The sequence below is a fragment of the Microtus ochrogaster genome, chromosome 22 (assembly GCF_000317375.1).
Source record: "Microtus ochrogaster isolate Prairie Vole_2 chromosome 22, MicOch1.0, whole genome shotgun sequence".
NCBI classification, from domain to species: Eukaryota; Metazoa; Chordata; class Mammalia; order Rodentia; family Cricetidae; genus Microtus; species Microtus ochrogaster.
Genome location: NC_022023.1, coordinates 14,502,889 through 14,527,022, shown reverse-complemented (window position 1 = coordinate 14,527,022; position 24,134 = coordinate 14,502,889). Strand labels below are relative to the sequence as shown.

General features: G+C 50.8%; 1 protein-coding gene across 2 annotated transcripts in view; it reads left to right on the top strand.

Moving 5' to 3' along the window:
* Positions 1-24,134, top strand: part of Sema4b (semaphorin 4B) — a 43,202-nt gene that overhangs the window by 17,271 nt on the left and 1,797 nt on the right. For both annotated transcript variants that reach the window (XM_005357708.3, XM_026784307.1), the window contains exons 3-14: positions 12,711-12,874; positions 13,010-13,072; positions 15,895-15,993; positions 16,670-16,781; positions 17,091-17,204; positions 17,305-17,456; positions 19,026-19,207; positions 19,325-19,475; positions 20,279-20,489; positions 20,600-20,715; positions 20,935-21,101; positions 23,665-23,750. In XM_005357708.3, the coding sequence (XP_005357765.1) occupies positions 12,711-12,874; positions 13,010-13,072; positions 15,895-15,993; positions 16,670-16,781; positions 17,091-17,204; positions 17,305-17,456; positions 19,026-19,207; positions 19,325-19,475; positions 20,279-20,489; positions 20,600-20,715; positions 20,935-21,101; positions 23,665-23,750 (1,617 nt within the window). The remainder of the gene's footprint in view (positions 1-12,710; positions 12,875-13,009; positions 13,073-15,894; positions 15,994-16,669; positions 16,782-17,090; positions 17,205-17,304; positions 17,457-19,025; positions 19,208-19,324; positions 19,476-20,278; positions 20,490-20,599; positions 20,716-20,934; positions 21,102-23,664; positions 23,751-24,134) is intronic.

Genomic DNA, 24,134 nt, shown 5'->3' with positions numbered 1-24,134 from the left:
TCACAGAGATCCGCCTGCCTCTGCCTCCCGAGTGCTGGGATTAAAGGCGTGCGCCACCATCGCCCGGCTCACTGTGCCCATTCTTGGCAGGCTCGTGGTGACCATGGGGTGCCTGGCCTAGAGCCCTTCAGCCTTCCGAGACAGGCTTCCCAGGGATTGCACAGAATGGAGACCATGCCCTTTTCCCGCCACCTGAACTGATTTCACACCCAAGCCCTCCTCCCCGCCCCCCCCCGGACCTGATGCTTAGGGATAGTGGGCTCTGTGATCCAAAAGTCCCTTGAAGTGGAAAGTCCAGTTTACTCTGCATCTAGGATCTCTCGTGAGAATTCTCATTCCTGTTGACGGTTCTTGGGAGTCCTCAGGCTGGAGGGGTCCTTATGACCTCACCTGATGGTCAGTGGAGGGAAGGAAGACCTGGGGCATTTTGAGTGGGAGTGGGGGAGCATCCTGCAGACTCCTGAAGCCAGCTGGAAGTCTGTGAAAGCTGCACTTCCGAGAAGAGCACGAAATTGGGGTTCTTTTGCCCTGCAAACTTCAGGGCCATAATGTGGGGCAAGAGCAGGAGCTAGGCCTTGCAGCCTGGCCCCTTTGAAGAAACAAAACAAAACTGCTGCCATGGCCTACTGAAGTCAGGCAGAGTCCCTTTATTTGGGCAAAGCAAGAGAGCTATTAATTGTCCCCCAGCCCCAGAAGCATCCTGCTAAAAAGCTCTGGAAACAGTGTATGAACCAGATTGGAATTAAATCTGTAGGCCTGCAAAATGCACTCAACAAAACCCCATTGAATGCAGAGAACAAGGCCCTTGGCACGAACCAGCTGCCCATCCTCCGGCCTGGAGCAGGCATTCAGAGTCAAGGCTGCCTGAGTGGCCCCTGTGCTGGCCCCCTGCATTGGTTGCCTCTTGTCTGCTTACTGACCTCCCTCCTTGATGTGACCTCAGCCCAGCATGAGACTCTGAAGTTCTGTCAAGAGGCTGGTCTGTTCCTGAGTCTTCAAAGGCAAGTTGTTGAGTGCCCTAAGGATGGGTGCTGAGAGCCGGGCTGGGAGAACTGGCTACTACCCTTATCAAGGACACACCATAGGGCAAACTATAGCCTTCTTAAGCCTGTGTTTGTATCCACATGACAGGAAGAATAGCGGGGCCCATCTCCCAGACTCCAGGGAGGATTATTGAAATTATGTATGTAAAGTGCTTGGCCCGGGTCCTGACACGCGCGCAGCCCGCCCAGTGGAAGGTAGCAGCTTCTGCTGCATGCTGCTTTGCTCAAACCTCCTACTGGCCTCACTCTGGGAGGTGCATGCTGTGCACAGGCAGTGTCCTGGACTCTGGGAGATGCCAGCACAGCTAAACCCTGTATCTGCCATGGGAGCTGAGGGGCGCAGTCCTGCTCTGCCCTGGGGAGGAGCTGAAGCAAGGGCCCCAGGGTTGATGGGAGGTCATTCCCATGGGGACCGGCTTAGGTTTGCCCATTTTTGAAAAGCTCCTGGTTTTATCCTTTTAAAATGTCTTCTGTGTCTCAATAATCTTCTCTGCTTGAGACTGAATTTCCCCTCGTGATCCTCCTGGCCTGTCCTTCTGCGCTGTGGTCTGTGAAGTCCCATTCAGTTGGTGGTGTGTGTGCCCAGAACACTAGGCTTGCAGAGTGTGTGAGCCCCTTGATGTTCTATATAACACAGGCATCATCTGATGATGGGGCCTGTTTGAAAGGCTCTGAAAGGACACGTTGCCATTCCTATCTTCCTGTTAGCTCTTTCTTAGAGCCCATCGCCCTGTCCCAGCTCCATAGCTGCTTAGGCTGGGTCAGGGCTCAGAAGCCTTAGGTTGAGCCCTCCCCTGCTTCACGGGAGAGAGAGGATCAACAGAACTAATCCTGTGGTGTAGTTGGATTTTTCTTTGGGCCACCAGCTCACAAGTAATGACGTGGAGACTTATTATTAATTATGAAAGCTCAACCTCAGCTTAGGCATGTCCCACTCGCTCTCACAACTTAAATTAACCCATTTATTCTCGTCTATGTTCTGTTGCATGGCTCATTACCTTGTCTCTCTGTACTGCTCATGGGGCTTCCTCTGCTTCTGACTGGTGACTCCACCTTCTCCTTCCCAGAATTCTCTCTCTGTCTGGAAGTCCCACCTATATCTCCTGCATAGCTATTGGCCATTCAGCTTTTCTTTTCTTTTCTTTTTCTATACATCCAATGCACATTTATTGTATAGTCAACAGAAAAAGATGGTCCAAATACTGAAGTACAAGCAAAACATGAAAAAGATATTAAGAAACCATGCAAGAAACTTTTTAAACAGTGATGCTAGCCCTGACACATTGGATACTCTAAGCAGAGAAAGAGCTAGTTTAGAGCATGGGAGGAGGGGGCTTATATTCTGCCATTTTAACTATGGTTATCACTACAGTGGACATCCAAGCACTTTTAAATGCTGACATCTACACTAACAAATTGGCATTTGCTTTCTAAGTAGCTGTCACAAAAGTTTATACAATCACTTTAATTTTAAAAGTTATCTTACTGGGAAGGTTTAATTTTCACTTTCATTTCCATTTTAAGATGAACTCACATTCCCTATTTTTAAAAAGTAATTTCTTTCTCTGTGTTTCATTCAGCTTTTCATTACACCAATCACAGCAATACATTTTTTGCACAGTGTACAAATATCCTACAGCACAGTGGTCCAGGCTGCCCTCTCTCCAATAAGCATCCTAGAAAACATTGTCTCAGGGCTGGAGAGATGGCTCAGTGGTTAAGAGCACTAACTGCTCTTCCAGAGGACCCAGGTTCAATTCCCAGCACCCACATGGCAGCTCACAACTGTCTGAAGATTCAGTTGCAGGGAATCTGACACCTTCACACCAATGCACATAAAATAAAGTTAAATAAAACATAAAAATATTTTTAAAAAGAAGAAGAAAACATTGTCTCTTAAGATTGCATTGTACAGCTGGGCAGTAATGGCACCTTTAATCCCAGCACTCAGGAGGCAGAGGCAGGCGGATCTCCATGAGTTCAATTCCAGCCTGGTCTACAAGAGGTAGTTCCAGGACAGCTAGGACAGAGAAACCCTGTCTCAAAAAAAAAAAAAAAAAAAAAAAAAACCAGAAAAAAAATTGCGTTATACAGCCACTTGTCCCCAATTATCCCTCGCTGCTCTTCTTTACCTTCTGGCCTCCTGTCCTGGGAAGGTTTGTCCCTGATGGGACAGTGTCTTGACAAGGGACCTTTCTTGCTGTTCTGAAGACCAAACACCTCTCACTTGCTCATTTGCCCTCCAGGATCTCCCTGGTTCGCGCGTGCCACAGTGCTGCCTCCAGCCCTCCAGGGTCACGGCTCATGTTCCAGTCTTGGGAACCTAGAAGGAAGGATAGGTAGTGAGGGGACAGGTGTAGCTGAGGATCACAGAGGGGAGCGATTTATCCACGTCAGGTTCTCCCTCCCAAGCCTGTGGTTCTGCCTCTTCTTGGGCCCATCTGGAAGTCTTTCCTCTAGCCTGGAAGGCTAGCAGAGATGCTTTGGGGAGGGGCTTTTGGTAGGGTGGGAGATAGAACCTTCATTCCTCATTCATTCCTTATTCCTCCTTTCTCCTTTTTTTTTTTTTTCAAGACAGGGCTTCTCTGTAGCTTTTGGTACCTGTCCTGGAACTAGCACTTGTAGATAAGGCTGGCCTCGAACTCACAGAGATCCACCTGCCTTTGCCTCCCAAGTGCTGGGATTAAAGGTGTGCGCCACCACCACCCAGCCTAGGGAATTTTTTTTTGCCCATTGCTAGAGTTGAACCCAGAAAGACAGGGCCTTATGGCTGCTAAGGAAACCCTCTGCCATTGTGCAACACGCCAGCCCTGGCCTCATCTTCCTCATCCTACTCACAGAAGAGGAGGAACACCGTCTGCACGCGGTGCCCACTGGGCTAGGCTCACTCGCGCCCGTGTTGTATTGTTTCACCCATTGTAGAAAAGAGTGCTGAACCCCAGCGGAGCCACCTCATCCTGCAGGGTCACGCCTCACTGAGGACAAGGGACTGTGCCTGGGTCAGTTTCTTCACTGACTCAGGAGCCGCATTCTTTCCTAGAGACCAGCTGCCTCTCGCTTCACCTGCCATTCACACAAAAGCGGCCGAGTGGTCCAGCTCAGCCCTGTTGTGATTGATCAGCGCTGTGATTCCCTCTGTAAAGAAGTCTGGTGAGGTCACTCCTCAACAGAGCAGGGGAGCCAGCTGAGGCCCCCGACGGCACTGTCAAACTAGATAGCAGTGGTCTCGGCCAGGAAAACAGGGGCACATATATCAGAGGTTTGCACACTAGGTAGGGGTGGCAGGCAAAGCCAGTCTGGGGTTATATTTTGCTTGGCTTTCAAGTGACTTAGAAATTTTTAATTAGTAACTGATATTTAAAACTTAGGAAATGTTATATAAAAACCCAGATTTCCGCCTGAAGGGGAGTCTGGCAAGGCAGTGCCCCCTTTCCATTCAGCAGTAAGCAACTGGGCCTCAGCAGCCACCTCTTCTTTCGAGGGCTCCCTGCCTCCGGATGGCTATGCTCCTACCCATTCTGTCTCCCTTGCCTGGCACCAGGGTGCCAGATGTTGCACACAGGAAGGCTGTCTGGTGTGTGAGAAGGTGAGAGGAAGGGAGGGGAGGGCAGTAGGCAGGAAGGAGAGCGCTGTGTGCTTCATCCATCCTCTTAGTCATCGAAGTCCTCCCGCGTGGAAGGGTGACCTGTCTCCAGGCAGCTCCACAGTGATTGGTGATGAAGTCAGGATGCACAGGAACCTTAAGGCTTCCTGCCCATCCCCCACACCTCTGTGGCCCCGTTTCCTATTTCCTGAAACATTTTTAGCTGGCACATGTCTCTTTGTGGTCTTTGGGATGCTATGACTGACAGAGCTGTCCGTGTAGTGGAGGGGTCAGACACAGTGGGGAGCGGGAGCCTTCGGTACCTCCGTGTTGTCAACCTAGGGCTTCTCTCTGGACTATAGCACCTCAAAATGAGGAACTCTGACCTGTGTTCAATCAGCAAACATTTGTGACATGCCTCCTTGGAGGTCACCTGATCGGGTGATGTGTACATGGGGTAGCAGTATGAAGAAGATTTGTTCTTGATTCTGAAGGTGCTCTTCTGTGTGGTGGGAGAAAACAGACCCAGACACCTCATCATAAAAGAGTGTCGCTTGAGTCTGTGACAGGAATGACGAGTGTGGCAAGCCCTTGTCTGGCTGGAGATTCAGGCAGGCCATAGAAGGGCTGATAAATCCAATTTAGTCAGAGGGAGAACTGTATCACAGAGCTGCCAGTGACCAAAGCACCCTTGAACTGCTCTTGGGCGTCACTCACGACACAGGGCTTTGCGAGGTGGTGGTGACAGTTCTTGGAGAGCCTCCCGCTGTAGCACAGCCCCTGGGAGACTACAGTAACCTGGGTGGGAGCAGGTAGTGTCCTGGTTCAGGCCTACAGTGGTGGAGTAGTGACATGGGGGGGGGGTCTGAGAGTAGGCAGGAGATTGACAGAATTTGATGGTAGAAGGCCTGTGCACGGCTGAGGAGAGGCAGAGTGGACACAGCGGAGCTGTACGGTAGTGAGACAGCGGAGCTCAAGACACGGAGTGAGAGGCCTGAGGGGGCCCAGGAGGGTACCCTTGGAGTAAGTCATTGTCCGTGCTTGTGTAGGACACCAGAATCTGTATCACTGATCATATGTAGGTGCAGACATATGACCCTTCACAGAGTGAGGAGACAAGAGCAGCACAGGAGAGAAAATCCTTGACAGGCCAGAGAGCAGCGCCACTAGAGCAGGCCAACACCGGCACGTATCTTGCCTCTTCCACATCCCCCACAGGTCAGTCTCACCCGTGGCCTCCTGGAGGGGCTGTGGGACTGAGTCTACAGGGGCCAGGATGTGTGCGGAAGGCCTGGATGACCCTTGAGAGCCTATGGGGCCCAACACTTGAAGACAAGCGTGTGATGGGGTCTAGGCTACCAGTGAGACGCTTCCTGGGCCATGAGGGATCTTCCACCAAGTGTTGGGCTGGTTGAGGCCAGTTCCCTGGAAGAGGGAGTGGGAGGCAAAGGCGCTGGCGAGAGCTTTCATAGGGAGTTCGCCCTTGTTTCAAGACAAAAAAGTGGCTTCTGAAAGGGACAGCCTGTGTCTGAGGAAGCCAGAAGTCGAACAAACTTAGAGGCATCTGTGAGGAAGAGGGTAGGTAGGAGGGAGAGGCCACAAGAGAGGGAGAGTTAATAGTGGCCAGCCACTGAGCAGGGGGGACACGGGAGCTGACCGTGGTCCTGGGTGGCCCTTAGAGGGGGCAAGCAGAGGTCAGGCCCTGAAGGTGTTGGGACAGCCTGTGTTGATGATGTACAGGTCCCTTGGCTTTGGGGTTCTCACAGGGGTTGGCCAACTCACAAGAGGGACAATTGGGAGGGAGGCATTCTAGAGTAAACCCACCCCTCGAGCACAAATGCTTGCTCATGCTCTCTCTGGTGTATTATTATTATCATTATTATTATTGGTTTTGTTTTTGAATCAGGGTCTTGCTGTATAACTAAGACTTTTCTTGAACTTCCAGTAAGTTTCTCCTCAGTCTCCCAAATGCTATAAATGCTTTATTTTTTGTGGGGCAAGCAGGTGGATTGAGACAAAGTCTTGTGTAGTCCAGGCTGGGTCCAAACTTGCTTTAGAGCCGAGGTCGACCTCGGACTTCTGAGCCTTTATACTTTTACCTCTCAAGTACTTGGATTACTGACCGCCATACCTAGCCACTAAATGGACTCTTGACCACTTCAGCCAGGGCAGACTTTGGCACATAGTCCTCCACAGTGGGTCTGACTCTTTGTGAACTCTGCCCTGGCCTCAGCCCATTGATGTCGACCTTGGTCCTGTGCTTACCTAGCCTGAGGACTAGGTGGCTGCTTCCTGCCCAGTACTGGGTGGTGTGGAAGGAGGAAGTACATCCAGGCCAGTTTGCTGCTGACTCTAACAAGTGGGTTCAAGGTTCTGGTGACTTGGCATGACGTCCTTGAGACACAGCCACTCAGGAGGCCCTTCACACCCCTGCAGAAGGCCGCTTCCTTGCTCTGACTCTACAAAGAGGCTGGTGTTTTCTGGTCACAGCCTGCTGGGACCTGTGGAGGGCTAAAAGTTAGAGCTAGGTCAGCATCTCCCTGTGGTGGCTCAGGAGCCGCAGAGCAGATAAAAGTGGGGTGCTACTCTGAGTCAGCCCTGCCCAGGGTGGGGCTAAGCTATATTCCTGTTTTAACCCAGAAAGCTCCAAGCATCTGACTGAGTCACAGGGAAGGGAAGAGTCTTGGTGAGACTAGGAACTGAGAAGTTCCCACATCACTTCCTGCTAGAATGGGGTGTGTGACCCTGAAGGTGGCAGCCCTGGAATAGCCCCATCCTATCTTTTTGAAGGATGGGGCATCCTTGGGAAGGATAGGCTTTTGGGCAGCCACTGGCTCAAGTTGCCCAGGGCCCATGGAGAAGCTCTGTCCTGATTGGGGCAGCAACCAGAGCCTCTAGTTAAGGGATAAATAAACCCCAGGCAGCGAGACAGGGAGGGTATGTGGACCATACTCACAGCCAGGAGACCAGGTGGAACATGTTTGACACAAGAGGCACAACCACACACATAAACACACACACACACACACACACACACACACACACACACACACACACACATTTCCTGTCACCTCTGCACACAGAGTACCAGGAACTCACACACAAGCCTGGACAGGCCCCAGAGTTCTGTGCTTCCGTGCACATAGGCACACAGACACACAGACATGGGCAGGCTCAGGCAGAGCCTTCTGCACAGACATCCACACAGCCATTCTGTCACTCTGGAGGTGGCACCAGACGGGTGGGAGTTTGGGCAGTCACAGCACTTGTGACTTGTAACACACATCCCGTTTCTGAGCCGATCTGACCATGAGACCCTTGTGGGCCCCGTTCAGGCTCAGGTGGAGTGGGCCGGCACTGTAACCTCACGGAGGGAGGCCACACCCCCCTGTCCTGCCCTCTGTGGCTTGCTGGGCTGGATTTTCCTGCAGGGCTTTTGGATTTTGTTTTTGAGCCACTCGAGTGTTGATCGTGTGCCAGGCACCATGCCAGCACAGGGAAAACGTGTGCAAAGTTGTTTTGAGTGAAGCGCTCAGTAAGTGTGGGTTATTATGGACATTATTATTTACATACGTAATCTCGTTTCTTCTCATAACAACTCTGTGAGGCAGAGGGCAATTATTGTTCCCATTTTGCAGATAAGGAAAGTGGGGCTCGGAAAGGTTAAGTGGCTTGCCTTCTGAGCAGTAGAGGCTGGATTGAAACCTGGTCTCTGATGCCAGTATATGCTCTCGATCTGTCCTGTGGGGTAACCAGTGGGGAAGACCTAATGAAGTCTGCCCGCAGGAGTGGAAGGATCGCTGGCAGCCGGGTTCATCAGCACAGCATGGCTCTTAAGTTTGAGACAGGGTGGAAGGGAGGAGAGAGGAGGGCAAGCGTGGAGGGCCATCCCCTGCTGAGAAAGCGGGCTGTGACGGAGCGGCCCTGTGCTCGCTTCAGGGTTTGTGCCACTTCCCATCCCGTGGTCATTTTGTTCCGTGTGTTTCCAGCAGACATGAGGGTCGTGGGCCGCTGGTACCCAGGCTGTCCCTCCAACCTGGCTTGCCTTTGTCTGAGGGACCCTGGGCAGCTCTCCATCCACCCGGGCTAAAGTGGAGGGGGCGTTGAGCTCCACCTGGAGCTTGTGCTTATCTCGGACTCTTGGCATTTCTGTGTCTGGACGGAATCCAAGGGTGGCTTCCCGCTTAGAGCTGTAGGTCCCACCCAGGTGGAAATGCCCTCTGGTGTAGGCAGATAAGCCTTGGCAAGCCAGAGGCAGCCTGTGCTTTCAGAAAACCTTGAGGGGTGCAAGAGGTAAAGAAGGGGTGCAGGAACTGTGTGCCTTGATCTTGCTGAGTCGCGTGGGGCTCCTGTGAGCTGCGCTTTCCGTGTTATCCGAGTTATACACATGAGAAACCACAGCTGAGTGAGCGGCTGTCGTCGGGAAGGGCCTGCTTGGTGCCTCTCAGAGTGTTGTCCTCCAGCCTCCTCCTTCCGAGTCACCTGGAGCTGGCCCGCTGGCTGTCTTGCAGACCAGCAGTTTCAGAATCTCTGGGGAAGGCTTGGAGTGCAGATGTTTCGGGGGGTCGGGAGGTGGTGGAGCTTTCTCTGGCCTCCCAGTGTGAAGAGCTGAGGGTTAGGAGTCTTGGTTGCTAAGGAGTTAAGAGTTGGAGAAGAGGCTCTTGGCAGTTTGAAGAGAGGGCATCTTTGGGCTGTGACTGCCTCTGGTGTCATCGGCAGAGTTCAAACTCTGACCTCAGGACCTTTCCTCATGAATTCTAGTGCAGCCCTGTGTCTACCTCTGGGTCACAGGAGGGTGACAGCCACACATATTCCCCTCAAACTCCTAGTCCTCCCTGCCACCACCTTCCACCCTCAAGGAGACCTCCTGGGGAGCAGATATGGCCCCTCTCTATCTATCATCCTATTGACTGGAGATGGTAGCCATCCCACGTGTCCCAGCAGGCTTGTTGGAAAACCCCACCTGAGAGCTTCTTCAGCATCCCGTGCCATGTGTGAAAGGCTTCCGTCAAAGGACTGGTGTGTCTTCCTGTTCTTGAATAGTGAGAACCAACTTACTTCATTTCCCTTTTCCCTGTGGCCGCCAGGGGTCTTGGTGTTTAATGCGGAACCCACCCCAGCAGCTGTGTGAAGACCGTGTGACCCGCTTATGTGACCTCTCCGCTTTCTAGCTTAGATGTCTTCCTCAGATCAGTTTTTCCCTGCTCCTGATTTTAATGCTTCTCTTTCGCCACTTTCTTGCTTTGTGTTTCCTTACCTCTTTCTGGAACCAGGCTGAGGGTATGTAAAAACACTGGACATACAAACACACATGAAGTCATCTCCACGTTGCTTGGCTGGCATGCTGCCCCATGGCTTCCCAGCTCTGGGAGCCTTGTTTGTTTGCATGGTCCCGACCCACTGGTCAGTTGGGACATGCCTGAGGCTGCTCGGGGGCTGCTTTCTGCTTGTCTTTGTATCCTGTCTTCAGCCGCTTAGAATTTTTTAAATAATTTCTCTCTGAACCCATTAATCATTCAAAGCATAAATAGCGCACTGATGGGTCAGTGGGCGTTGACTTGTTTCTTTTTCTCCTCCTAAATTTATATCTTTTACATTATGCAAGTATAGGTTGCTTACTGTAAAGCCCCCATGGGAAAAATACCCGTGGTTCTTCTAGTAATTGCTTCAGGACTTGGCTTCATTCATTCTTCTGTCTGGATTTTTTCTCATTTATATTTTTTCCCACTAAGTGAGATAATCTGACCAGACATACTTTATAACCTTTATTTTTAGTAATAGATAATTAATATCTCCTAATTATTTCATCTTCTGCAACAGTGAATAGGCCCTAAAGTTTTCTCAGTGGTCCTATATATTTGTATGTATGTAAATGCATGAGGGCTGGCCAGATGGCTCAGGGTCATGGCGCTGTTGTTGCCAAGCTTGACAATCTGAATTCAGTCCCCAGGACTCACATGGTAGAAGAGAGAACCAATTCCCAGAAATTGCCCTCTGACCTACACACGCATGCACGCGTGCACTCATACACACCCACACACCCTTCACTCCCCACTTTTAAATGTTAATTAAGCGGTAAAGACTTTGCTGTAAGAACCAACACAGAGCTCAGCCTCTGTGCTCTGTGTCTGATGCACAGAGTCACCTCTGGGTCATAGAGAGTTCCCAGGCTTCCAGGGTTCCCCTGGACACTGGCATGAAAGGCTCACACCGCCATCTCCCATCTCTAACCCTTTGGCTTGCTGCTGAGAAAATCAGGCTTCTGTCACCCTTGCCCTCCCTTCATGCCCCTTACCTGCCCACCTTTGCTGTTGCCTTTGCCACTTCAAGTAATACCCCTGCCCCGGATGTGGTGGTGCACGCTTATCACCCCAGCTTATCACACAAGAGGCTGAGGCAGGAGGATCATGATTTTGTTCTAGTCTGGGCTATGTAACAGAGCTGCCTCAAAAAGTCAAGCAAGCAAACTCCACTTGGGCTAAGGTTTTACTGCACGGTGGTATAGACTGTGTCATCCACAATCAAAACAGCAATACACTTTAACATCTTTTTATTATTTAAAGAATTTTTATGATTTATTTAACTTTATTTTATGTGGATTGGTATGAAAGATCCCCTGGAACTGGAGTTACAGACAGTTGTGAGCTGCCATGTAGGTGCTGGGAATTGAACCCTGGTCCTCTGGAAGAGTAGTCACTGCTCTTAACCACTGAGCCATCTCTCTAGCCCCCTTTAACATTTTTTAATGTCTAATATAATCCTCGATTTTGTTCTGTCTGCAGATCCATGCAAATGTGCTGTTAGGGATCAAACCCAGGCCCTGATACGTTAGACAAGCATGCGCTGAGCCGCACCCCAAGCCCTAGCATGGCATTGTGACCCTCTGTGCTCCTCGGAGGGACAGCAGCGTCCCATCCACCACCACCCCCCACCCCCGGTCATGCAATCTGTCGCACATTCATGTTTCCGAGCTCTAGGCTGAGGACATTCATGCTCTGTCTGATAACTAAGTCTCCATGGGCGCTGGGGGCTCTGGCTCGAGACGGAGGGTTTCAGTGTATCCCTGCAGGGCCAGGGAGAGAGAGGGCTGCCCTTGCATTTCCTTTTGTTTTGGTCAGATGCTGTCAGAGGGGGGTGTTAAATGTACCAGCTTTCTTCTCTGTCGCAGAATTTTTGTGTGTGCTTGTACACTGCCATAGCATTCACAGGAGCATCAGAGGACACCTTACGGGAGTTCCCTCCCTCCTTCTACCCTCTGGGTCCCTGATATTGAACTCAGGGCGTCAGGCTTGGTGGCAGGTACCTTTACTCACTGAGCCTCTGCCTGTCCTTTCTGAGATTCTATTATGTACTCACAACCATGACTTTATATTGTAATTTGCTTTGTATTTTGACCCCTTCTCTCTTAAAGTGGGGTCCCACTTAAGTAAACCCAGATTGGCCTCCAACTTCTAATTCTGCCTCATCCTCCCATGTGCTGAGGCTACAGGCATATACCATCATACCTAACTAGATTATGAATTTCTTTATTTTTTTAATTTATTTATGAAGTATGCAGTGTTCTGCCTGCATGTGTGCCTGCTGCAGGCCAGAGGAGGGCACCAGATCTCATTACAGATGGTTGTGAGCCACCATGTGGTTGCTGGGAATTGAACTCAGGACCTCTGGAAGAGCAGCCAGTGTTCTTAACCTCTGAGCCATCTCTCCAGCCCCTAGATTATGAATTTCTTACACAGCTTAGTTTGCTTATTTTCTGGAGTTTCTAGCGTATTGCTTTTTTGCCAGCTGTGTAATATTCCACTGAATGGAATATCATAATTATTTTTGTCCAGTCCCCTATCCTTGGACTCTTGGGTTTCCACTTTCTCGATGATATGAATGGAGCTATAATTAATGTTGTCCCCCGTGTTTCTCAGTGCATTTCTTTCATACATTTGGGTGTCAGAAATGTCCATTGTACCCAACCTATTGTCCCAGGTTCTTGCCACCGACTGCCCTGAAAACCTGTCTTAGATTAAATTCGATCTTTCTTGAGACAAATGGAAAAGGCCATTCTCAGGCAATGCCCGTCTTCCTCTCCCTAGGCTCTGAAGAAAGGCCGATTCGGAAATTTGAAGCCGAGAACATCTCCAACTACACAGCCCTTCTGCTGAGCCAGGATGGCAGGACGTTGTACGTGGGGGCCCGAGAGGCCCTCTTTGCGCTTAACAGCAGTCTTAGTTTCCTGCCCGGTGGAGAGTACCAAGAGGTGAGGGGGGCAGGTGGATGGAGAGGGGTGGCTGGGGAGCTCAGCCTGCAGCTCAGAGGGTGCTTTGGGCAGGAGAGGAGCCTGGTGTTACAGACCTCCATGCCTTCATACCTGTTCCCCCTTCTTCTTCCTTAGCTGCTGTGGCGAGCAGATGCTGACCGGAAGCAGCAGTGCAGCTTCAAGGGCAAGGACCTGAAGGTGAGCCTGAAGTTGGGGAGGGGTCTGAGCAGAACTGAGCAGATACAACCAAGTGTTATGGGAAGTGCATAGCCAAAGAGATAACCACCCCCAATCCCATCCTTTCTGCGATCTTGAACACGTAGGTTCATCTAGCCGAGCCTTACGGTTCCTACCTGTAAACTGGGGGTCACATGCCCGTGTCCCTGGATAAACCAGTGCGTCCAGGGCCCCTGACATATAAACAGTGCCAAATTACCCTTCGCACCAATAGGGACTGGGTGAGGTGGCGATCGTGACTGCAAAAGGTTTCCAGTAAAGGGACAAGCCTGGCAGATTCTAGTTTGGTTTTGGCAAAGACATTAGATGGGGTCCAGCCCAATACAGGATTCTCCTGAAGGACATCTCACCATCTTCCCAGAAGCCGCAGGTCCCAAATAGAGCAAGTGGCATTCAAGGCAGCCTTCAGGTCAAGTCCTGGCTGCCCCTACCCAATCATGCTTCATCCTGTAGTCAGTTAGCAAGTACTTGTTGGCAGTGTGGAGATGGAACCCAGCGCCTCCCACTCTAGAGTGTCCTGGCCGTGAGCTGAGCCTCGGCCCCTCTTCAGAACTTGTTCTGTAGTGTTAGCTACTGGAGACATTGTGAAAAAGTAAAACCATGCCTGTAATCCCAAAATTTGGGCAGGAGGGTTAGGAGTTCAAAGTGAGCCTTGACTACGTAGCAGATTGGCAGACTGAACTCCATGACACCATTTCAAAAAGCTAAGAACAAAAGAATGAAAGATCAGTTCGTTTACAAGGTGGGCATGGAAAAAGAAAAATCGGCTGGAGAGATGGCTCAGCAGTAAGAGCACGAGCTGCTCTTCCAGAGGACCAACCTATTTCCCAGCATCCACCATGACAGACAGCTCACAACCTTCTGTAACTCCAGGGGACCCAGCACCCTCTTCTGGCCTCCACAGCACCAGGCACAAAAGCGGTCCACACATAGATGCAGGCAAAACACTTGTACAGATAAAATGAAAATAAATAATTATTTAAAAAGAAAGAAAGAAAGCAGTTTACATGCTGAAAAGACATTTGAGCCTTTGAAATTTAGAGGAAGGTAAGGAACTGGCTGAAATACCCAGAGAGTGAGCAGGACTTTGGGTTTCCGTCTGAGCAGATCCCTCTGGACACCAGTAGAAATCAGGCTAAGCAAAGAAGTGGCATGGTCTTGCCTTTGTTTGTGCTGTTTTACAGAACTGGGAATCAAGCCCAGGGTCTCATATGTTTTAGGCAAGTGCTCTACCACTGAGCTACATCCCTGACCCTCTGTTTTTGAAGCAGGTTCTCACTCTGTAGCCTAAACTGGTCTTGTAACCCAGGCTGGTCTTGAACTTGTGATCTTCCTGTCTTGCCTGTATTTTAAAAGCTTCGCTTTGAGCTGGGCATGCTTGCACCTGCTTGTAATTCTAGTGGATTGTAAGGCAGAGGATTACTGATTCCGGGCCAGCCTGGGCTACATGGCGAGACTGTCAGAAATAAAAATAGGTAGGTCCCATTGTGTACAGGATAGAGTGTTGTATGATGTTTTACTCTTTTGACATTTTGAGGGGCTCACTACCTGGCTTCCAAATAAATCACACACAGAGGTTTGTTTATTCTTAGTCATGAATGCCCAGCCTTAGCTTGGCTTGTTTCTTGCCAACTTTTCTTAACTAATTATCCCAACTACCTTTGCCTCTGGGCTTTTATCTTTCTCTGTTTCTATATACCTTTCTTTACTTCTTTCTCCATGGCCTGCTGTGTAGCTGCTGACATTCTCCTCCCCTTGTTCTCTTGCTCCTCTTAATCCTCTTCTATTTATTCTCTGTCTGCCAACCCCGCCTATCCTTGCTCCTGCCTCACTATTGGCTGTTCAGCTCTTTATCGGGTGTTTTAGACAGGCAAAGGATCACTGCTTCACAGTGTTAAACAAATGCAACAGAAACAAAAGCAACACACCTGAAAATACTCCCCAACAGTAGAGCGTTCTTTCTGGAGCTGGACACAGGGAGGCCCCTGGGGGTTAAGCTATGGCAGTGCTTCATCCAAGGTTCGATCCATAAAGGGGGTGAGAAGTGGTCAGGTTCTGGGGTTTGGGCTCTTGAATGCTTAGCGTCCAGAAAGGTGTGGGGTTTGAGAAACGCCAAGGCCAGGGCCTCCCTCTGGAAAGATGGAAAGATCCCAATGGGAGTGTCGATGTCACCGAGTTGGGAATTCCTGTTAGATACCTTATGGAGGTGGCATTTGTGCCAGGAGTTCAGGGCTGAGCAGTTCTTCATGCTTTGCCTTCTGTTTCCTCACGGAATTGGAGAAGAGTCTCAAGAGGGCCCAGATACTCCAAGGGGTGAGCCCCCTCCCCAGGGTGCTGGTCACCAGAGAGAAGGAGCATTTGCCAGTTTAGAAACTAACTCAGCTGGGGCTGGAGAGATGGCTCAGTGGTTAAGAGCACTGACTGCTCTTCCAGAGGACCCGGGTTCAATTCCCAGCACCCACATGGCAGCTCATAACTGTCAGAAGATCCAGTTCCAGGGGATCTGACACCTTCTCACCAATGCACATAAAATAAAGTTAAATAAACCATAAAAACATTTAAAAAAAAAAAAAAAAAAGAAACTACCTCAGCTCCAGGATCTTCTGTAGTGCAGAGCCCGCGAAAGCTCTGCCAGACAGCCCACAGCTGCTGGTTTCTCTATTGTTCCCTTTCTGTTACCTCTCAGGTTCCCAGCAAAGGCCCTGCCCCCAGGACTGGGGAGGAGGCCTCTGCAGTGCCCCCTGGTGGCATCTGTGGACCTGACGTTTTCTCCTTCCCCACAGCGAGACTGTCAAAACTACATCAAGATCCTTCTGCCACTCAACAGCAGCCACCTGCTCACCTGTGGCACGGCAGCCTTCAGCCCCCTGTGTGCCTACATTGTGAGTTCCCTCCGCTACCCTGGGGCTTGGCTGCAGCTGCCTGGGCACAACCTTTCTTTGCAGGGTGTGGTGGTGGTGGGGTGCCCTCCTTTAGCCCTGACTCCTGGTGAAAGAAGGATCCTCAGGGCAGGCTTCTAGGCAGCAGTGGGCACTTGAGACCCCTAATCACATCATCCTGGCTGCTGCCCACCCCCTATTGTGTCTCCCTGCCCCTGCAGGGAGAAGTGCATGCAGCCACCTTCTCCAGAGATCCTGACTTCTGGCTAGCTTCCCGCTCTCTTCTGCCCTTCGGACTTTCCCTTGCTGTGCTTCACGCTCTCGCTTTTGCTTTGTCTCATGCATGCCCATCCTGTGTTCCTCCTCCTTGCCCTAACATACTCGAACAGAGAGTGGCATTAAGGCTGTGTTTTGGAACACAGGCCTTGGAGTCAGAAATCCCTGGGTTTGCATTGTCTTGCTCTCCCTGACTCTAGGACTATTTTCCAAGCCTCATCTCTTTTCTGCTCACTGGGGATTGTTGCCCACTGCATATATGCCTTCACGTAGAGCTTGGGGTAAGGAGGACATGCACTTTGGCACCTGCGCACTTTGGTATCTGCCCGGGTCCCTGCTGTGCACTTCCCTGCTGTGCACTTCCTTGTTCCCTGCCTTGAGCCACTTATCTACTCCCCCACAGAACATAGCGAGCTTCACTTTAGCACAAGATGAGGCCGGCAATGTCCTCCTGGAGGATGGCAAGGGCCGTTGTCCCTTTGACCCCAACTTCAAATCCACGGCCCTTGTGGTTGGTAAGTGGTGGTGTAGGCTGGGTGCTTCGGGGCTTTATGGAGTTGCGAGATACACAGGGCAGGAGAACTGAGTCTGGGCTGTGTCTAGGCTCTGGGCAGTGTGTGTCCCAGGGCTGAGCTGGTGTCTCCATGCTGCTGTGCTGGTCCCCAGCAGGCATTGAGTGACCCTGGGCTGCCCTCCCATTTAACTCTTCCAAGTTCCTGCTTCCGCCTAGGCGGGATGGATGGGGCTGTGGCCACTGTGGGCCCTGAGCAGGGCACAGGGCCTGGGCCAAGGGAGCCATTCCCATGGGAACATTCTCTTGGCAGATGGCGAGCTGTACACTGGAACAGTCAGTAACTTCCAGGGAAACGACCCAGCCGTCTCCCGAAGCCAAAGTTCCCGCCCCACCAAGACTGAGAGCTCCCTCAACTGGTTACAAGGTGGAGTTCTGCCGCAGGCCCCCTGAGCAGTCAGGCCTTGGGAAGGGGACATTGTCCCGGGGGTTCCTGGACTGACTGTGTACCCTCTTGGCCTCTGCAGACCCTGCCTTTGTAGCCTCAGCCTACGTTCCTGAGAGCCTGGGCAGCCCGAATGGTGATGACGATAAAATCTACTTCTTCTTCAGTGAGACCGGCCAAGAATTTGAGTTCTTTGAGAACACCATTGTGTCCCGAGTTGCTCGAGTCTGTAAGGTGAGTGGGGGTGGGGAGCAGGTTCATCCACCTAAAGGACACCCCCTCATCTGTGTCCTCCAGGGAGCAACAGCTCAACTAGCTACCTGTCTCTCTTCTTCATCTTCCTCTTCATTTTTTTTTTTTTGAGGCAAAGTCTCGCTATTTAGTCCTGAGTGTCTTAGAACTCATTATGTAGACCAGGGTAGCCTCAAACTTACAGAAATCCACCTCTCTCTGCCTCCCAAGAACATCACTGTGCCTGTCTGGCCTCCCTCCTTTTAGTTGAGAAAATCTCACATTGAAGGTAGTGGTGACAGTGCACACCCAAAATCCTGACACTTGGGGAGCTGAGAGGTTGGGTATTGCAAGGTTAAAGTCATCCCAGAACACATACCAAGATCCTGTCTTAAAAACTTGGGGTTGTTTGTTTGTTTTGTTTTCAAGACAGGGTTTCTCTGTATAGCCCAAACTGTCCTGGAAATAGCACTGTAGACCAGGCTGGCCTCAGACTCACAGATCCACCTGCCTCTGCCTCCAGAGTGCTGGGATTAAAGGTGTGCGCCACCACCATCCTGCTTTAAAAACTTTCTTAATAGTAATAGTGCCTCTCTTAGAGAGGGGCTCATGTATCCCAGGCTGGCCTCACACTTACTATGTTGCTCAGGATGACCTTGAATTTGTGATCTTCTTGCTTGTGTTATCATACCTGGTTTACCTAGTGCTGGGCTCAGGTTGGGGATTATAAATACTAGGCTGGTACTCTACCGACTGAGCTACATCCCTTTGGAAAAGACATCTTTGGCTTTCTCTTGAAAACTGAAGATCCAGGTTTATGGTTCAGACTGCAGTCCTTGCCTGTTATATGGCAGTAATAACACCACTGCCATCAGAGCTGTCGCGTGGGTTAAGTTCTGCTATGGAAAGCTCTTAGGGTCCAAGCTGGCTGGTGGTGGCGCACGCCTTTAATCCCAGCCCTTGGGAGGCAGAGGAAGGTGGACCTCTGTGAGTTCCAGGCCAGCCTGGTAATAACCTGCCATCCCTACAAGAAAGGACCACCATCAACATTAGTGTTCTTTGCCGATCTGTTAACGCTGATGTATTTGTATTAACTTTGTTACAAAGCTGAGTTGTGCTATTTCAAGATGCTCCTTATATGCTCAGTAATCAATCACAGACTCCTTTCCCTATTATAGTTTATTTATTCATTTATGTGTTTAATGGGTTGAAGTCCTACTGCGTTCCCTGGCTGGCTGCAACTCCTAGACTCGTGATCCGCCTGGGTAACTTGAAGCATGCCCAATGATGCTGGCATGCTGGATGGCATTGTGTCCCTGAACTGTCTTCTGTCCCTTCCCTCGGTCCTTGTCTGCTCACCCTTCACTGTAGGGCATGCACTTTCATGACGAGAAGCACACACTCCTTCCTAAGTTTTCTCAATTTCAGTTGCATGTCTGTCTTGGCTTTTTCGCGTTCTTCATTCCTGTGTCTGTCTCAGCTGCTGCTGAGGAGGGCTGGCAAGGCACCACCGTGCCTCCCGCTGTGGCCCTTGGCCTATGACTAAGCCAGCGGCCCCTCTTCTCCTCCCAGGGCGATGAGGGTGGAGAGCGGGTATTGCAGCAGCGCTGGACCTCCTTCCTCAAGGCTCAACTCCTGTGCTCCCGGCCCGATGATGGCTTCCCCTTTAACGTGCTACAAGATGTCTTCACCCTGAGCCCCAGCCCCCAGGACTGGCACAAGACTCTTTTCTATGGGGTCTTCACCTCCCAGTGGTGAGTGAGATGCTAGGGTTTAGCTGGACACAGGAGGGTAAAGACTGGCTACACCCCACTGGCCCAGTCTTGAACCCCATTCCCAACTCAGAATTAATGTGGCTGTTTCTTCGGCAGGCACAGAGGGACCACAGAGGGCTCTGCCATCTGTGTCTTCACCATGAATGACGTGCAGAAGGCCTTTGATGGCCTGTACAAGAAAGTGAACAGAGAGACACAGCAGTGGTACACTGAGACACACTCGGTGCCCACGCCCCGGCCCGGAGCGGTGGGTATCAGTAGTTGACTTTGAACTTCTGGTCATCCTACCTCTACCTCCTAAGTCCTAGGATTACAAGGAGGATGCCACCATACCCAGCTTTGCGCGATATTGTACAATACTATTACTGTCCCTTTACTCTGTCCGTCCCGGACTCTGCCAAGTCCTCCTTGTCTAATTATCAAATGACTAGATGACCAGATCATAGGTAATGGTAATAGTCCTTTCTTACTTGCTTGGAACCCAGTAGACCACCAGGATATGAGTGCCAACAGTTTGACTGGGAGGTGATGTTGACAAGCAGCGTGAGAGAATGGACAGGTGTAGGTGGAAGGACCAGAAAGGATTTGTCACTTAGCCTTGGCCACTCTGGGCTGCTGAGTCCGGACCCTTCCCAGATACCACACGGAGTTGTGGAGCTATTCCGTCTCAGACTCCGATGCCAGTCGGACTGGAGCTATTGTAGCGTACGCCATTAGTTGCAGATCACTGGGCACGGAGAAACCCTTGCGCAGGGAGAAACAGGACCCAGGCAGTTATAGGACTCAGCTGTGGCTGGCTGTATGGAGATATCGATCAGCCCCAGCTTGAGGATCCCAGGGTCAGACGCTAGACGCAAGACGAGGAGTCACACTTTTTGAGGCCTGTTTGCAAATTTGGCAAGAGGTTGCATCACACGTCCAGTTTGTCTTTGGACCAGTACTGTGTTCTGGAGCTCGGGGTGTGGGGCGGGGCTGGCCACTACTGTCCCCTGTGGAGGCGTGCCTCCTCTCTGATTCCTGTTGCTCACATCCTGCTTCTGCCTTCTTCAGTGCATCACTAACAGTGCCCGGGAACGGAAGATCAGCTCGTCCCTGCAGCTTCCAGACCGAGTGCTGAACTTCCTCAAGGACCACTTCTTGATGGACGGGCAGGTCCGCAGCCGCTTGCTGCTGCTGCAGCCACAAGCCCGCTACCAGCGCGTGGCTGTGCACCGAGTACCTGGCCTGCACAACACCTACGATGTCCTCTTTCTGGGCACTGGTGAGTGCTTACCGCCGAGCAGGGTTGAGTGAAGGAGGGGAATCCGTGCATGGTTGGTGGATCCTGGGCAGTGGGCTCCTTCAGGGCCTGAGCTCTGTCCGTGTTTCCAGGTGACGGCCGCCTGCACAAGGCAGTGACCCTGGGCTCCAGGGTGCACATCATTGAGGAGCTGCAGGTCTTCCCTCAAGGCCAGCCTGTGCAGAACCTGCTCTTGGACAGCCGTGGGGTGAGTGGGCTATAGAGTGAGCTTGGCACCAAGCCAATTCTCCCTCCCCTGCCTAAGCCAGACGGAAAGTTAAGGAGCCCTGACTCATGGCCATCAACAGGACGTGGGCAGAACTTGTCAGATACTCCCTGGGCTGGCTGTAGTGAGGGTCTGAGGCTAGTGTGACTGAGTGACGGGGCGCCCATGCCGCCCTCTCACTCTCCGTGTTTGGCTGTGTAGGGGCTGTTGTACGCCTCCTCCCATTCCGGCGTGGTGCAAGTGCCGGTAGCCAACTGCAGCCTGTACCCAAGCTGCGGAGACTGCGTCCTGGCTCGAGACCCCTACTGTGCCTGGAGCGGCTCTCGCTGCACACCTGTCAGCCTCTACCAGCCTGATCTGGCCTCCAGGTGAGAGCTCCCAAAGTCCCTGATGCTCATTGTCTCTGAGCACCCCATCCTGTCTGGGACCCCTGCAGGGTCTCAATTCTATCCACATCTCCATGTGCTTATTTCTCAGTTTTCTACTTCCCTCAAAGTCAGCATGGGCCAGATAGGCAGTGTTTGCCTCACCTGCCTGGAAAGGGGGCAGGGTTTGGTGGAAGATGGAACATCTAGTATGGATTGCCGTGTGCACATGGCCCACTAAGGGCTACAGCGGCCTATTAAACCAGTAAAAAACAAAGGTTAGAGTAACATTTGATTTGAGATGTCTATTTAGAACATAGGGATTTGGCTTAGTGGCACACACCTTTAATCCCAGCATTGGGGAGACACAGGCAGGAAGATCTCCGAGAGTTCAAGGCCATCTTGCTCTACATAATGAGACCTGTCTCAACTTTAAAAAAAAAAAGATGAGCAGTTGTAATGGGGGGGGGGTGCCTATAATCCCAGTACCTGGTTTTGTTGTTGCTGTTATTGTTTATTTTTTGTTATATTAAGCCTCGGCTGGCCTGGAACTCAGTATACAGTTGTGAAGGATCAAGAGAAAATAGGGCGGCCGGAACATGGTGGTGCATGTCTATAACCCTAGCACTCAGACGGTAGAGGGAGGAGGGCATTCTCTGCAACATAATGAGTTTTCAAGGGTTATGGCTCAGCAGTTAAGAGCACTGGCAGCTCTTGTAGAAGACCCAGGTCCCATTTCCAGCACCGTGTCAGGCAATTCACAGCCAGCTGCCTGTAAGTTCACCTCCAGGGTTGGCACCCAACCCTCTGGTCTCTGGTCTGCACAGATCCTGGTACACGTAAACTCACCTAGGCACATGTAGATACACATACATGAAGGTGATAAATCTTTCTTTTTTTATTGAGAGAACCGGGATGCCGTGCCTCAGCTGGCGGGATTTTAACACACTGCCCTCTTGTTTGTCTACAAATGTGTAAAGCAAACAGTCTCATTGTTTTAATAAACATAGGCTGTCTCATCTGTAGCGTTCTTTTGTTTACAGGAAAAGGGACACAAATTAATGCATGCCTGGAGCGTGGAAGCGTCACATTCCCCGTTAGTTCATTCTTGTTTCACAGAGGGTGTCAAATCTGGGGTCTGTTTAAACTAGTTCAGGAACTTCAGTATTGGGGATAGCTGCGCATGCTCTGCCATCAATCCCATTAGGAGGCAGGTAGAGGCGGAAATCTGCAGTTCAGAATCACTCATGATTACATAACAAGTTGTGAGGCTAGCCCAGGCTGCATAGGACCCTGTTTCAGCCAGGTGCTATGGCACATGCACTCGGGAGGCAGAGGCAGGCAGATCTCTGAGTTTTGAGGCCAGTCTGAGTTTCAGAACAGTTAGGGCTATGTAGAGAAGCACTGCCTCAAAGGAAGCTCTGTTTCAACTTCCTTGTCCTGCCCCCTATCCTGCCCCCCAAAAACCAAAACCAACCCAGCTTCTTAAGGAGCTGATAACCTGGAAGGACATACCCAAAATTCTGTCTTGGCTGCTTCATAGCAGGTTGTGGGAGGCTTCTGTAGTGTTGTTGCTTTTTCTTTATGCTTGGTTGAGTTTTTTTTCTTTTCCGTTGAGATGGTCTCAGTATAGCTCTAGCAGGCCTAGAACTCACTATGTAGACCAGGCTGACCTCAAGCTTACAGATCTGTCTGTCTCTGCTTCCCCAAATGCTGGGATTAAAGACGTGTGCCACACTGCCTGGCTGAGTTTTCTAAGTTTTTTAGTGCATGAAAACCCATCTTTCTTTTCACACGTGTAATCTCAACACTAGAGAAGGTAAAGTAGAAGGGCTGGGAGTTGGAGGCTAGCCTGGGCTACACTGCATATCCTAGGTTATTTTGTTTGATTTTTGTTTTTAAAGAAAAAAATAAAAGGAAAGTTTCGGACTTTTTAGACAAAGTCTTGCACCGGGGCTGGGCTATCCTCCTGCCTCAGCCTCTTGGGTTTTTAATGGGGGTGATGTATTTGACACAGGATCTCACGTAGCCTAGACTGGCCTCCAGTTCACTACATAGTCAAATATGATCTTGGATTTCTGTCTCCTGTGTCTACCTCCCATGTGCCGGGCACATTATGCTTTTATAGTGGAAAGAGATTGGGACTTTTATTTGTAATAATGTGTAGACAGGGGCCTGAGAGGATAGTTCAGTCAGTGAAGTACTTGCTTCAAATGCATGAGAACCTGAGTTGATTCCCAGAATACACATATAATGCCAGGCATACATAGTGGTAGCAAGAGAGAGACAGGCAGATCCTGGGCTCACTGGACACCCAGTGGATCTTAGTTGGTGAAGTCCAGGCCAATGAGGTGAATGGTGTTTCTAGGGATGGTACCAAGGTTGTCCGCCAACCTCCGCATAAATGTGCACACGCATAATCACAACTGGAGATGCCTAGTCAAGCATGGTAGTGGAGACTGCTCAGGAAGTTCTGTTCCTTGCTGCTTTGGACCTGGTAGTCCAGATCTAGAGGGGAAGGGAACACTGGTCCATGGGGTTCTACCCAAGATTTTCTCATACCCAGGCCGTGGATCCAGGACATTGAGGGAGCTAATGCCAAGGATCTCTGCAATGCTTCCTCTGCCAGGGCCCGGATTTTGGTGCCACCAGGTAAGATGCCCTGGAAAAGGTGGGTCATGTTTGCTTGGAAGATGACTCCAGGCATTTATAGATATAGATTTTTTTCTTCTAGTCCTACAAAAAGGAGTCCAGATAGTGAGTCTCGCTCAGTTCCAAGAATCACCCAAGTTAACATCTATCTTAGGGTTCTGTTGCTGTGAAGAGACACTGATCGCAGCAACTCTTAGAAAGGAAAACATTTCATTGGGACTGGCATAGAGTTCGGAGACGTAGTCCATGGTTGTCATGACATGCAGGCAGACATGGTGTGGAGAGGTTGCTAAGAGTCCTACATCTGGGTCAGTGGGCAGCAGGAAGAGAGTGACACTGGGCCTGGCTTGGGCTTCTGAAGTCTCAAAGCCCACCCCAGCGACA